This window comes from Pristis pectinata, chromosome 3 (genome assembly GCF_009764475.1).
Source record: "Pristis pectinata isolate sPriPec2 chromosome 3, sPriPec2.1.pri, whole genome shotgun sequence".
In the NCBI taxonomy this organism is placed as follows: Eukaryota; Metazoa; Chordata; class Chondrichthyes; order Rhinopristiformes; family Pristidae; genus Pristis; species Pristis pectinata.
This window is the reverse complement of record NC_067407.1, coordinates 141,254,421-141,266,681: the sequence shown is the minus strand read 5'-3', so window position 1 is coordinate 141,266,681 and position 12,261 is coordinate 141,254,421. Positions and strand designations below refer to the sequence as shown.

The window sequence follows — 12,261 nt, the reverse complement described above, 5'->3', positions numbered from 1 at the left end:
CGGAGCCAGAAGTTCAGGGCTGCACCGTCTGCTGGATCTTGGCTCCCGTGGGTCCTCGATGTTTCTTGCATTTGTGATAAACACCCAGATCCCCAAAGGCTGGCTGAGCGAGGGAGGGAGGGACCGAGTTTCTTTTTCATAACCAACATCGCCTGGGCCCCAAGCTCAAGGATCCTCTCCCCACCCCCCCATTCCTCTCAGATGGTCCTACAGCTTTGGCCAGCCTGCCTAATGTAGCTCTTTTCTTCATCCAATGACTCTCCTGTTGATCGCCTTGGGATGCTTTACTATGTTCAAGATGCTCTACAAATGTCAGATGTTGATGTCCTGCAGGGAATTTTCTGGACGAGTCAGTGGGTGTGAATTCATTACTTGTTAGCTCTTAGCAGTGAAATGCAGTGTTGTCTGTGTGTGTGTCTGTCTGTGTGTGTGTCTCTGTCTGTCTCTGTGTGTGTGTGTGTGTGTGTGTGTGTGAGAGGTTGAGGGGTGGGTGTCCCTGCTGATGCGCGAGGAAGCCCCCTCCCCCTGCAGCGTGCCCCTGCCTGACCGCAGCAGCGTGCAGCTGTTCACGCCGGGCCACGCGCGGTGATGTCATCACCGAGGCAACCTCTTGCACGTCACTGCCGGGGATTCCCCCTCTTTGGGGAAACCCACGCACAGTGGCTGCCGCGGCGCCTGTGAAGACCTCTGCTGCCCGCCTGCCCCGCACTCACCATCTCACCCCCACTTTCTTGTGTCTTCTCTTTTGTGGAAACAGACCGGAATGAAGAGGAGGAACATGAGGAACGGCTGGAGATCAGGAGGAGGCTCACTCGCAAGGTAAGCCTCATGAGGTGATTGGCCGGCACCGCTGACCCTTCTTCCCCACCGGTAGGAGTGCTCCTGCTGGACACCAGAGCAAGCCTCTGGCTCAATGGCACCAAGCACCCTCTCGGTCAGAGTGTGAGACCCCCTGCCTGGTCATGGGATGTGGTATCCAGACCCCAACCCGTCAGTGCTGGACTGCCTGAAGTGGGGCAGTTCTGGCTCGGGCCTTTGGAATTATTATCACTGACTCAGATGACGTGAAATGTGTTGTTTTGCGGCAGCAGTACGGTGCAAAGGCATAAAATTACTATAAGTTACAAAAATAAATAAATACTGCAAAAGAGGAATAACGAGGGAGTGTTCACGGGTTCATGGACCGTTCAGAAATCTGACGGCGGAGGGGAAGGAGCTATTCCTGAGTCATTGAGTGTGGGTCTTCAGGCTCCTGTACCTTCTCCCCAATGGTAGTAACGTGAAGAGGGCATGTCCCGGGTGGTGAGGATCCTTAGTGACGGATGCTGCCTTCTTGAGGCACTGCCTCTTGAAGTCCTCGATGGTGGGGAGGGTTGACATTCAGAAGGATTCTGGTGTCTGCTGTGCACCTGCACACCCTCCACTGTGCCTTGACTTCCAGAGTGTGGACAGACCCTGCACCAAGCACTAACAGTGGTCTGATGGCTTTAAGGGGTATGAGAGAGACAGGAAGAGAGAATAATATAAGATCTCTTTATTAGTCACAAGTGAAATGCACCTTTTGCGTAGAGTGTTCTGGGGGCAGCCCGCAAGTGTCGCCACGCTTCCGGCACCAACATAGCATGTCCACAACTTCCTAACCCGTACGTCTTTGGAATGTGGGAAGAAACCGGAGCACCCGGAGGAAACCCACGCAGACACGGGGAGGACGTACAAACCCCTCACAGACAGTGGCCGGAATCGAACCCGGGCTCATCAGAAAAGAGCCCCAATTCACTAAGGAAAAGACAGGCAACTTGTTTCATCCCGTGCGGAACCAGCCCCCAACTTTCAAATGAAGGGCCGTCTCTCCAGCAGAGACCAGGAGCCAGGCTGCTGCACAGAGCAGATGATTTGAATGCGCAGTTCAGCTCCTGTCTGCTGAGTGTGGGTTCAGTCTCTCAGCCTGCTGAAACCTCACCGCAAACCACCGCAGGGGGCTGCAGACCCCTTGGGGACCAGTATTGGTGCATCGGTACTCACAGTGGCACACTCCCCCTGCTCTCTGCTGCAGGAGAGGTTTGGGGCACAGTTGGTTCGGGAGATGTTAATCCAAAGTACTTGCTCTCTGGACACGTGTACTGGGGGAAAGTTGTAGGGACTCGCTGCACTGTCACCCTGCACTGAGTGATTATGTCATCAGTCCCACGGTACAGAGCAAGGCCATTCTGCCCATCGGGTTTGTGGAGGGCTGTGGCTGCTGTAAGCGGTGGTCTGTGGCCTGTGAACCTCCCACTAGACAGGGATTTAGAAGCGAGGGGATTCTGGTTAGTGACGAGCCATCCTCTCTGTGTCCTCACAGCTCAGCCTTCGCCCGACGGTCGCGGAGCTGCAGGCTCGGCGCATCCTCCGCTTCAACGAGTACGTGGAGGTGACGGAGGCCCAGGACTACGACCGGCGAGCCGACAAGCCCTGGACCCGGCTCACGCCTGCTGACAAGGTAAGAAGCCGCAGCGGCTGCTGTGACCTCCGCTGTGACCTCCGCTGGGGGGGCTGACCCCTGTGACCTCTGCTGTGACCTCCGCTGGGGGGCTGACCCCTGCTCAGATATCAGGGCCGTTTTCTTCAAATCCAGGCTGTCCCCCCCCCCCCAGCTCCCCTCTTGTTCCCACCCCCCTGTCCCCCCCCGCTCCCCTCTTGTTCTCCTCTTTTCTTTCTGCCCACACTCTATCCCACCCTCTGCAACTGTTCCCCCCACTCTCTCTCTCTCTCTTTCTCTCTCTCGCTTTCTCTCTCTCTTGCTTTCTCTCTCGCTTCTCTCTCTCTCTCGCTTTCTCTCTCTCGCTTTCTCTCTCTCGCTTTCTCTCTCTCGCTTTCTCTCTCTCGCTTTCTCTCTCTCTCGCTTTCTCTGCCTCTGCTTCTCTCTCTGACTGTCTCGATGACTCAATATTTCTCTCTCTGACAGTCTCTCTGTCTCACTCTCCCTCCCTCCCTCCCCCTCTCCGTCCCTCCCAGAGGGGTGAGCAGTGGATTTGAAGCAGACTACCAAGTAAAAGCTGTGCTTCTGAGTAATCGATCCCATGGTCTGCAGTCTCCATGGTGACACATTGCAAAGAACTTGCTGCTTGTAATTGGTCCAAAGTGCCGGGAAGGAGTTATTTTTATATTATGTTTTTTTTTCTTAAATCTGCACCTGTACCTTCTTAATGTGAAATGTGCAGCGAGAGAGTGTTGATGATGTGTAGAGGCTGTTCTGCCAGGCCTCTTGTGAAGTAATTAAATCTCTTTAATATAGGGCATTAAATATAGCAAGAACATCCCGAGGTGCTTCACGGCAACTTATCAAACAAAAATTGCCCCTGTCACATGCAGATACATTGAGGCAGGGGTCTCAAGGCTTGATGAAAGAGCTTTTAGGAGAGGGAGAGAGGTGGAGTGGTTTACAGGAGGAATTCTGGAGCGCAGGACTGAAGCAACCAGAGGTGGAGCGACCAACTTCAGGCATGCTTGCGGAGTTCTGGGAGAGCGTAGGGATGTCGGAGGAGGTTGTGGAGGGAGAGGTGAGGCAGCATCGGGACAAGACGTTGAGGAGGATGGGGCAATATCAGACCCAGATCACTGAAGCTCAGTGAACACAGGATGTTGGCACTAATTCCAGTGAGGCCAGCCCGCCTCCTGATTCATTAAGCAGTTTATTTTAGGAGCGTTTTTTTTCCTGATGGGATTCTCTGGATTTAGAACAGCCAGAGGTTCAGGGAGACTGAATTCGGGATGGCGTTGTTGGTGCTTGCTGTACCGGGATAGACGCAGCCCTTTAGAAGGTGTTCGGTGTACACAGAGAGGGTGGGTGTTCCGTTCCCTTCAGTCACTCATCCTCAATGGACCTCACTAGTCTTTGAGTTAGAGGGTTCAAGCCCAGCTCCAGAGTCCCCGAGACTTCAGGCAGTGCAGAGTGAGTGCCACACTGCCTGAGGTGTCGTCTCTCAGGTGAGGCAAGAAAGTAAAAGCCCTACCCCACCCTCGTAGGTGGAGGTAAATTGGTTTATTATTGTCACATGTACTGAGGTACAGTGAAAAACTTTGTTTTGCATGCCATCCATACAGATCATTTCATCACATCAGTGCATTGAGGTAGTACAGGGGAAAACAATAACAGAATGCAGAATAACGTGTTACAGTTACAGAGAAAGTGCAGGCAGACAATAAGGTGCAAGGCCACAATGAGGTAGATTGTGAGGTCATCGTACTAGGGGACCGTTCAACAGTCTTACAATGGTGGGATAGAGGCTGGATATAAGCAATGTTGTCCCTGATTTGTCTAACAGCAGGACAATTCTCCCCAGTATCCTGGATCCAAAATGCAACCCTCATTAAAATCAAATTGCAGTTTGTTTGTGGGAGCTTGCTGTGTGCAAAGTGGCTTCCAAATTTCCCACTCTTGAATCGTGACTCCAGCTCGAAAGTACCTCATTGGATGTGAAGTGTTTTGGGATGTTCTGAGCGCTATATCATTGCAAGTAGTCTTCCCCAGGTTTTCACAGTAGGAAGGGTAGCAAAATAACACTGAAGAGAAGAAGGATTTTAATGGTTTAACTCCCCGTGCTCAGTGATGGCACTGAAAGGATCCTTCAGCGCCAGTGACACTGCACAGAGTGGGCCTGTTTGATGGAGGGGTTTTTGGGGAACGGTACATCAGGGGGTTGATGGTGTGAAAACGATTACCTCGGCAACGAGGCTGAGCATCTCGGGGGCCCGGGGCGATTCCCCAGCTGGGGAGCGTGCCGGGTCTGACTGAGAGGCTGCTGTGGGATCGGTGCGCTGTCAGTAGTCGGGTGCAGGTAGTGTCCTGCTGTGTTCACTCCTGTGACACCTTGCTCTTTCTCTCCTGTTAAAAAGGCTGCAATACGGAAAGAATTAAACGAGTTTAAAAGCAGAGAGATGGAAGTCCACGAAGAAAGCCGACATTTAACAAGGTGAGCTGGACATGATCCACTTCTGTGTGCGCACCCCCAGCCCATCCCGTGGAACATTCCTCTGTCTCTCTCTGTCTCTTCTCCCTCTCCCTTGCTCTAAATTCTTTTCCCCTCCCTCCCCTCCTCTACCTCCCCCCCCTGTTCTAACCTGTTTCTCCCACTGTTCCCTTCCCTCTTTCTGTGTCCAGTCCTCTCCCTCCCCGCCTCCCCTTGACTCCCTGCCCCTTGCCCACAACCTGTCTGCCTTGTGCCCACTGTCTTTAGCTCGCCTTCTGACACCACGGGGTGTTCATCAGAAGCCCCGACCTGTGGTAGTTAATGCTACACAATGACATCAGGCTTCCCACATTATCCCACCACCCCCCCCCCCCCCCCCCACCAACACTTGCTGAATTCACACCGCTCTGCCAGCTCTCGCCACCCCCAGTGCCTGGGAACATGAGTCAGCCACAGGCACTTGAGACTTCCCACAGCTCTCGCTCATCTCTCCTCCTCAGACAGCAGGCTCCAAACCCAGCTGAGAGCAGCAGGCGAGTCACTCGTCCTCGGTGTGAGGGAGCTGCAGCTTCTCCTGGGAAACAGGGAACTTTCTGAACCCCTCCCACAACATTCCTATCGATTCCTCTGACTCTTTCAATCCCACCCCCAATCCCAGAACTTTTCCCCTTTTTCCACCTCGCTAGCAAGACTTAAACAGTAAAACTCCAATAATCCGGCACCTTTGGGATTTCGGTATTTTTGGGATTTTCCAGACAGTTCCAGTTCAATTTTCTCGTCATAAGCACACTCAGGGTGTAACTGCCATGAACATATGCGTTTTGCAGTAGCAGCAGAGTACGTTACAAACATAAGTTAACTTTCACTACAAAATAAAATCCAATATCCAAACACAATTTTATTTTGCCTTTTCTACCTGCTTCACAGAAGTAGAATCAATTGAATCCAATGAATATAAAGAGAGGGCAATATACAAGCACTCCGATCCCAGCTGCAAAACCTCCCCAGGTTCCTGACTCCTAGTTCTCTGGACCCGAACCCCGGCTGTTGGCTGCAGCCGCACACTCAATCCGCACTCCGGATCCCCCCCCCCCAACACACCAGACCAATGAGTGAGCCAGGGAGACCAGCAGGGTTTTCAAGCAATCAGATTGGAATTGGTTTATTATTGTCTCATGTACCGAAGTACAGTGAAAAACTTTGTTCTGCATGCCATCCATACAGATCATTTCACCACATCAGTGCATTGAGGTAGTACAAGGTAAAACATTAACAGAATGCAGAATAAAGTGTCACAGTTACAGAGAAAGTGCAGTTCAGGCAGACAATAAGGTGCAAGGTCATAACAAGGTAGATTGTGAGGGCAAGAGTCCATCTTATCGTACTAGAGAACTGTTCAATAGTCTTATAACAGTGGGATAGAAGCTGTCCTTGAGGCTGGTGGCACGTGCTTTCAGGCTTTTGTATCTTCTGCCCGATGGGAGAGGGCAGAAGAGAGAATGTCCGGGGTGGGTGGGGTCTTTGATTATGCTGGCTGCTTTACTGAGGCAGCAAGAAGAGTAGACAGAGTCCATGGAGGGGAGGCTGGTTTCCCTGATGCGCTGAGCTGTGTCCACAACTCTCCGCAGTTTCTTGCCGGATTATTGGAGTTTTTCTGGCCCGTGGGTTGTTCCACAAGGGGCTGAGCTCTGGGGTCCCCTCGGTAAAACTCTTCACCCCTTGCTGGTCCTCTAGAGACTGTCTACAGCCTTCCCCTTCCTTTCCCGTCTTGCCTGGCTCTGTTCGGTGTCACTGTTTATCGGGGAGACGGGTTTTCCTGCCACTAACGAGACTTCTGACACCTTTTCCCCCCAGGTTCCACCGGCCATAAAGCAGCCAGCCCTGAGCTCTGCGAGACACTCGACCCGCCGAGTATCGACGACGGTGCGTTGGTTGAATCACAATGGAGGCTACGCTGGACTTGACGTGTGTTCTGTGCACCTTCCTGTGTCAGTGGCTGGCGCTCAGTGAGCTGGCCGTGTGCTACAACAAAACAAACAAAAAAAAAAGAGGTTTTAATATCTAAGTATTTTTTAAAAGATTCTTTCTCAGTGGAAGCAGGCTGGCTTCTTTTGTTGTGGCTGAAGAGAAAAGTGGAGGTGATATCAATCAAACAGGATTGAACCTTGAGAATTAGGTGGATCCAGAGAGCTGTGTTAACCTCTGACAGCAGACAGGTTATCCATAATCAGATGTTGTGCATTTGTGTCGTGTTCTGCTGTGTGGAAGCTCGTAGCTGGGGGGTGGGGGGTGGGGTGAAACGTTTCTCCTGCTATTTACTAACCGGTTTCAATTTCGCTCCCCTTCTGAGGAAGCAATACCAGATGGGCAAGGGGATTATTGTTTCTCAGTGTAACTACATCAAGTGACTGCTGCTGTCTATTCACCACGGAAAGTGGTGTGGACTCTGGCTCAAAGCAGAAACCGCTCAAATTGTGCGTAAAGTTCATACTGAACAAGAAGCAAGTCTTTAGCCTGAGCTTGTATCTTATTATGTATCTCTCTCTCTCTCTCTCTCCTCTCTCTCTCTCTCTCTCTCTCTCTCTCTCTCTCTCTCTCTCTCTCTCTCTCTCTCTCTCTCTCTCTCTCTCTCTCTCTCTCTCTCTCTCTCTCTCTCTCTCTTTCCCCTCACCTCCAACTTGTTCATGCTAATTTTTTATGTTGGTGATATTTTACCTGAGGGAGTTTAATTCTGCTCTCAGTTCCCTGAGGATCAGAGGAAATTTTACTATTTCTGCACAGAGTTTACAGCGAAGAGCCTTGGAGGTGGACTGAGGGTTTTTTTTTGACGCAGTGGAGGTTTCTGCAGGGGGCTGTAGTGAGGCGGGGTCTGTGTAGGTCAGTAACTGGGAGAGCTGGTGGGGCAGGAGATGGGCAGCTTGGATTCGCTGTCACGCACGAATTCTCCCCCACCCCCAACAGCACCCCTCCTGCGATCAGAGACTGGGATTCGGGGGTACGTGACCCCTCCACACACACCCACGTCCCCCCCACCCACCCCTCCCCCCAAACCTTGGCTCCCACTAAACCCTGGGGACCATTTACAAAGGGCGAGGGCCACGCCGGGTAAATCCAGCCCGAGAGAGCAGCCTTATACTGGTGCAGGGGTCTCGCTCACCCAAGGGGAGGGGGTCTCCCATCTTGGTGGTACCCTTTGCTCCAAACCTCAGGGACTAAACTGGCATATTACCCAGTTGGGGGAGACTGGGGAGGAAGCTCAGTGAGCTTCCATTAGACCCCACCATGCAGTAGAGGGGCTGGCATTATCCTCTACTCCTCCCCACCACCCAAACAATTGCTTCAAACTCTCCTTCTGTTCAACAGAAGGTTTGCTGTCATCAATCTTTTGTTGAAAGATGACGTGAGAGAGCTGGGACCCGCCTGACGTGCTTCTGAGCCCCTGCGATCCTTTCCTCATCAACATGGAAACACACGGAGCTGGTAAGGGCCAGTTTCCCAAAGAGGACCGAACGGATCACTAGCATTTTCCAGCATCCATCGAGGGCAAGCCAGGGGGACTCTGGCAGAGAGGGGGTGACGGACGTGGGTTCATCAAAGTGTCAGTGTTGCCTTTATTGGAAGTGGTGGGGGAAGGAGGGTCAAGAGATGGAGAAAGAGGGAACACTTTCAGGGAGTGGCAAATATCCCAGCAGAGGGTTTTATTCAAACAGTTCTACCATGCCCCAAGAGTTGCGTACGGTTACCTGACACTGGAAGTGCAGCTTGCTGTTGTGGATAGAGATGGAGCAAAGAACTGGGGGTCCTTGTGCAGGTTCTAATTTATCATGGATTTCAGTCCTTCCTGTTAACTGTGACCGAGCTGGAAAGAAGCAAATGTCGGCACACAGTAACATGTAACCCTTACACTGCCAGGCGCTGGCACTGGTGATGTGGACCCAGTGTGCTGCCAGATATTGGTACGCAATGATGTGTGACCCAGATGTTGGCAATGATGATGTGCGGCCCAGATGTTGGCACGCGATGATATGTGACCCAGATGTTGGCACGCGATGATGTGTAGCCCAGATGTTGGAAATGATGATGTGCGGCCCAGATGTTGGCACGCGATGATATGTGACCCAGATGTTGGCACGCGATGATGTGTAGCCCAGATGTTGGAAATGATGATGTGTGACCCAGATGTTGGCACGCGATGATATGTGACCCAGATGTTGGCACGGGATGATGTGTAGCCCAGATGTTGGAAATGATGATGTGTGACCCAGATGTTGGCACGCGATGATGTGTAGCCCAGATGTTGAAAATGATGATGTGTGACCCAGATGTTGGCACGCGATGATATGTGACCCAGATGTTGGCACGCGATGATGTGTAGCCCAGACGTTGAAAATGATGATATGCGACCCAGATGTTGGCACGCAGTGATATGCGACCCAGATGTTGGCACGCGGTGATATGCGACCCAGATGTTGGCACGCGATGATGTGTAGCCCAGACGTTGAAAATGATGATATGCGACCCAGATGTTGGCACGCAGTGATATGCGACCCAGATGTTGGCACGCGGTGATATGCGACCCAGATGTTGGCACACGATGATGTGTAGCCCAGATGTTTGGCACACGATGATGTGTGACCCAGTGTGTTTCCAGATGTTGGTACACAGTGTGAGCCAGCAGACTGTGATGTATTGACAGCTGCCTCTATGGACTGACTTGGCCTTTTACTGCACTTGCCCACCCCCCAGTGAAGCCTCCTGACTGCATCCTGTGAACCTTTCCACTCCACCCACAGAGCAGAGTGGAGGAGAGGGAGGGCTCCCTCCCTGTTTTATTGATTGTCCTCCTTCTCTGTGTGGGTGAGGGTTGGGTCCACAGGAGAGAGCGAGAGTCGGAGTTCCGTAGCACCTGGCACATCCGATGGGACAGAATCCTCCCCTTTTAGACAACGGGATTCAACAGGTAAATAGAAGTAACGGGAGGGAGAAAGTAAGTCTGAAAACAAGTGCTTTCCTGGCACGTGTTATAGGAATAATCCTCACAATTTATAGAACACTCAGAGCCCAGAACCCACTTCTGATTAAGATGCACAGATCCCTATATCTATTCACAAGCAAATCACTCTCTCTCGCTCTCTCACCTGGGCAGTCCCTTGGGCTTGACAGTGGGCAGTTCTGAAGACCAATAGTTATCTTAGCTATATCCCTGTGCAGGCAGTAACCTAAGCTGATATCTAGTAAACATCAAACTGTTCTGTTAACCTCCTGTCTTGTAGATGGGAATCTCTACAGAAGTACAACAAATGAATGTAAATTTGCTTTATATCTTGTATTGGTTGTAAATAACTGGAAAGTATATGCTGTCTGGAATCCAAATATAATTTTACACCTTGTCCATGTTTTTTTTATATTGTAAAGTGTTGCAATAATATTTATTTTCAGGAAAAAATCAAGATATTTCTGTTTTGAATGCCAACGTGTTGCCCTTCTGGTTGTAAACCAGACCCAGTTATTTGTGACCGCTTTTAACAGTTCCTACATTGTATTTAACCTTCTTTAAAGGTATTTAATGTGACAAAATCATGTCAAAAGCCAATTTGTTTCATACAGTGAGCACATTCCAAAAGTGCCTTAGAACATGGCTTGTCTGATTTAATCTGTCTTGTCAACGTTTTGTTAATAAAATATTATCATGTGCTCACTTGCGTTTTGGCTCATTCATTAATCCTCTTGGCAATGACAGCACAGGCGGGGTGAAGGGCTGCTGTTCAGTGGATGTCAGACCTGGGGCAGGAAGTGTGGGGTTTTCATTGGTCTCGGCGAATCCCCAGGTTGTGTGGGAGTGAAATCCAATTGCCCAGAGTCTCCCGCAAAGCTGCGGAATCACGATGGGATTTGGTGCTCAGAATACCCCGACTCCTTGTAGCCGAGGTCCTTTTACTTCCAGCCAATCAGTGTCCATTTTAAATACTGCTCCATGAACTAGGCAGTGTCTACAAGGGATGGCACTCAAGTATCAGATGGTGGGCTCAGTGAATTCACAGCTATCTGATCCAGAGGCACCTGGTTTACACCATGGCTCAGCACTGGAGCAGACCAGCTCAACCTTACCTATCTACACTGGTCACCACGGCACCAAACCCAGTCACCACCAAACCAAGCCCAGTCAAATAATGATGTTGGAGTACAGGAAGGAGAGAGAGAGCCGAGTGACATAGTGTCATGACAACAACCTTTCCCTCAGTCAGTGAAACAAAAGAGCTGGTCATTGACTTCAGGAAAGGGGGCGGTGTACATGCACCTGTCTACATCAATGGTGCTGCGGTCGAGAGGGTTGAGAGATTCACATTCCTGGGAGTGAACATCACCAATAGGCTGTCCTGGTCCACCCCGTAGACGTCATGGCCAAGAAAGCTCACCAGCACCTCTACTTCCTCGGGAGGCTAAAGAAATCTGGCATGTCCCCTTTGACACTCACCAATTTTATAGATACACCTTAGAAACCATCCTATCTGGCTGCATCACAGCTTTGTATGGCAACTGCTCCGCCCAGGACTGCAAGAAACTGCAGAGAGTTATGGACACAGCCCAGCACATCAGGGAAACCAGTCTCCCCTGGTGGATTCTGTCTACACTTCTTGCTGCCTCGGTAAAGCAGCCAACATAATCAAAGACCCCACCCACCCAGGACGTTCTCTCTTCTCCCCCCTCCCATTGGGCAGAAGATACAATAGCCTGAAAGCACGTACCACCAGGCTCAAGGACAGCTTCTATCCTACTGTTCATAGAACATGGAACAGAACAGGCCCTTCAGCCCACAATGTTGTGCCAACATATCTATTCCCTCCTACCTACAGAATGCCCGTATTCCTCCATTTTCCTCTCATTCATGTGCCCATCCAAGCCCCTCTTAAAAGCCCCCAATGAATTTGCCTCCACCACCCTATCAGGCAACGCATTCCAGGCATCCACCACTCTCTCAGTAAAAAACGTACCCCTCACGTCTGTTCTGAACCTACCCACTCTCACCTTAAATGCATGCCCTCTGGTATTGGATCGCTCAATAAAGGGAAAAAGATATCACTTGTCCATGCTGTCTATGCCCCTCATAATTTTATACACTTCCAACAGATCACCCCTCAGCCTCTGCCGCTCCAGAGAAAAGAGCCCAAGTTTGTCCAGCCTCTCCTGATAGCACATGCCCTCTAATCCAGGCAGCATCCTGGTAAACCTCCTCTGCACCCTCTCTAAAGCCTCGACATCCTTCCTATAGTGAGCTGACCAGAATTGCACGCAATACTCTAAATGTGGCCTA

At 50.9% G+C, this 12,261-nt stretch overlaps 1 protein-coding gene across 4 annotated transcripts in view; it reads left to right on the top strand.

Moving 5' to 3' along the window:
* Nucleotides 1-7,500, top strand: part of phactr2 (phosphatase and actin regulator 2) — a 128,922-nt gene extending 121,422 nt beyond the window's left edge. For all 4 annotated transcript variants that reach the window (XM_052012684.1, XM_052012686.1, XM_052012682.1 and 1 more), the window contains 4 exons: nt 758-819; nt 2,342-2,479; nt 4,876-4,952; nt 6,804-7,500. In XM_052012684.1, coding sequence (XP_051868644.1) covers nt 758-819; nt 2,342-2,479; nt 4,876-4,952; nt 6,804-6,819 — 293 coding nt within the window. In that variant the 3' untranslated portion in view covers nt 6,820-7,500. The remainder of the gene's footprint in view (nt 1-757; nt 820-2,341; nt 2,480-4,875; nt 4,953-6,803) is intronic.
* Nucleotides 7,501-12,261: the final 4,761 nt, after the last annotated feature.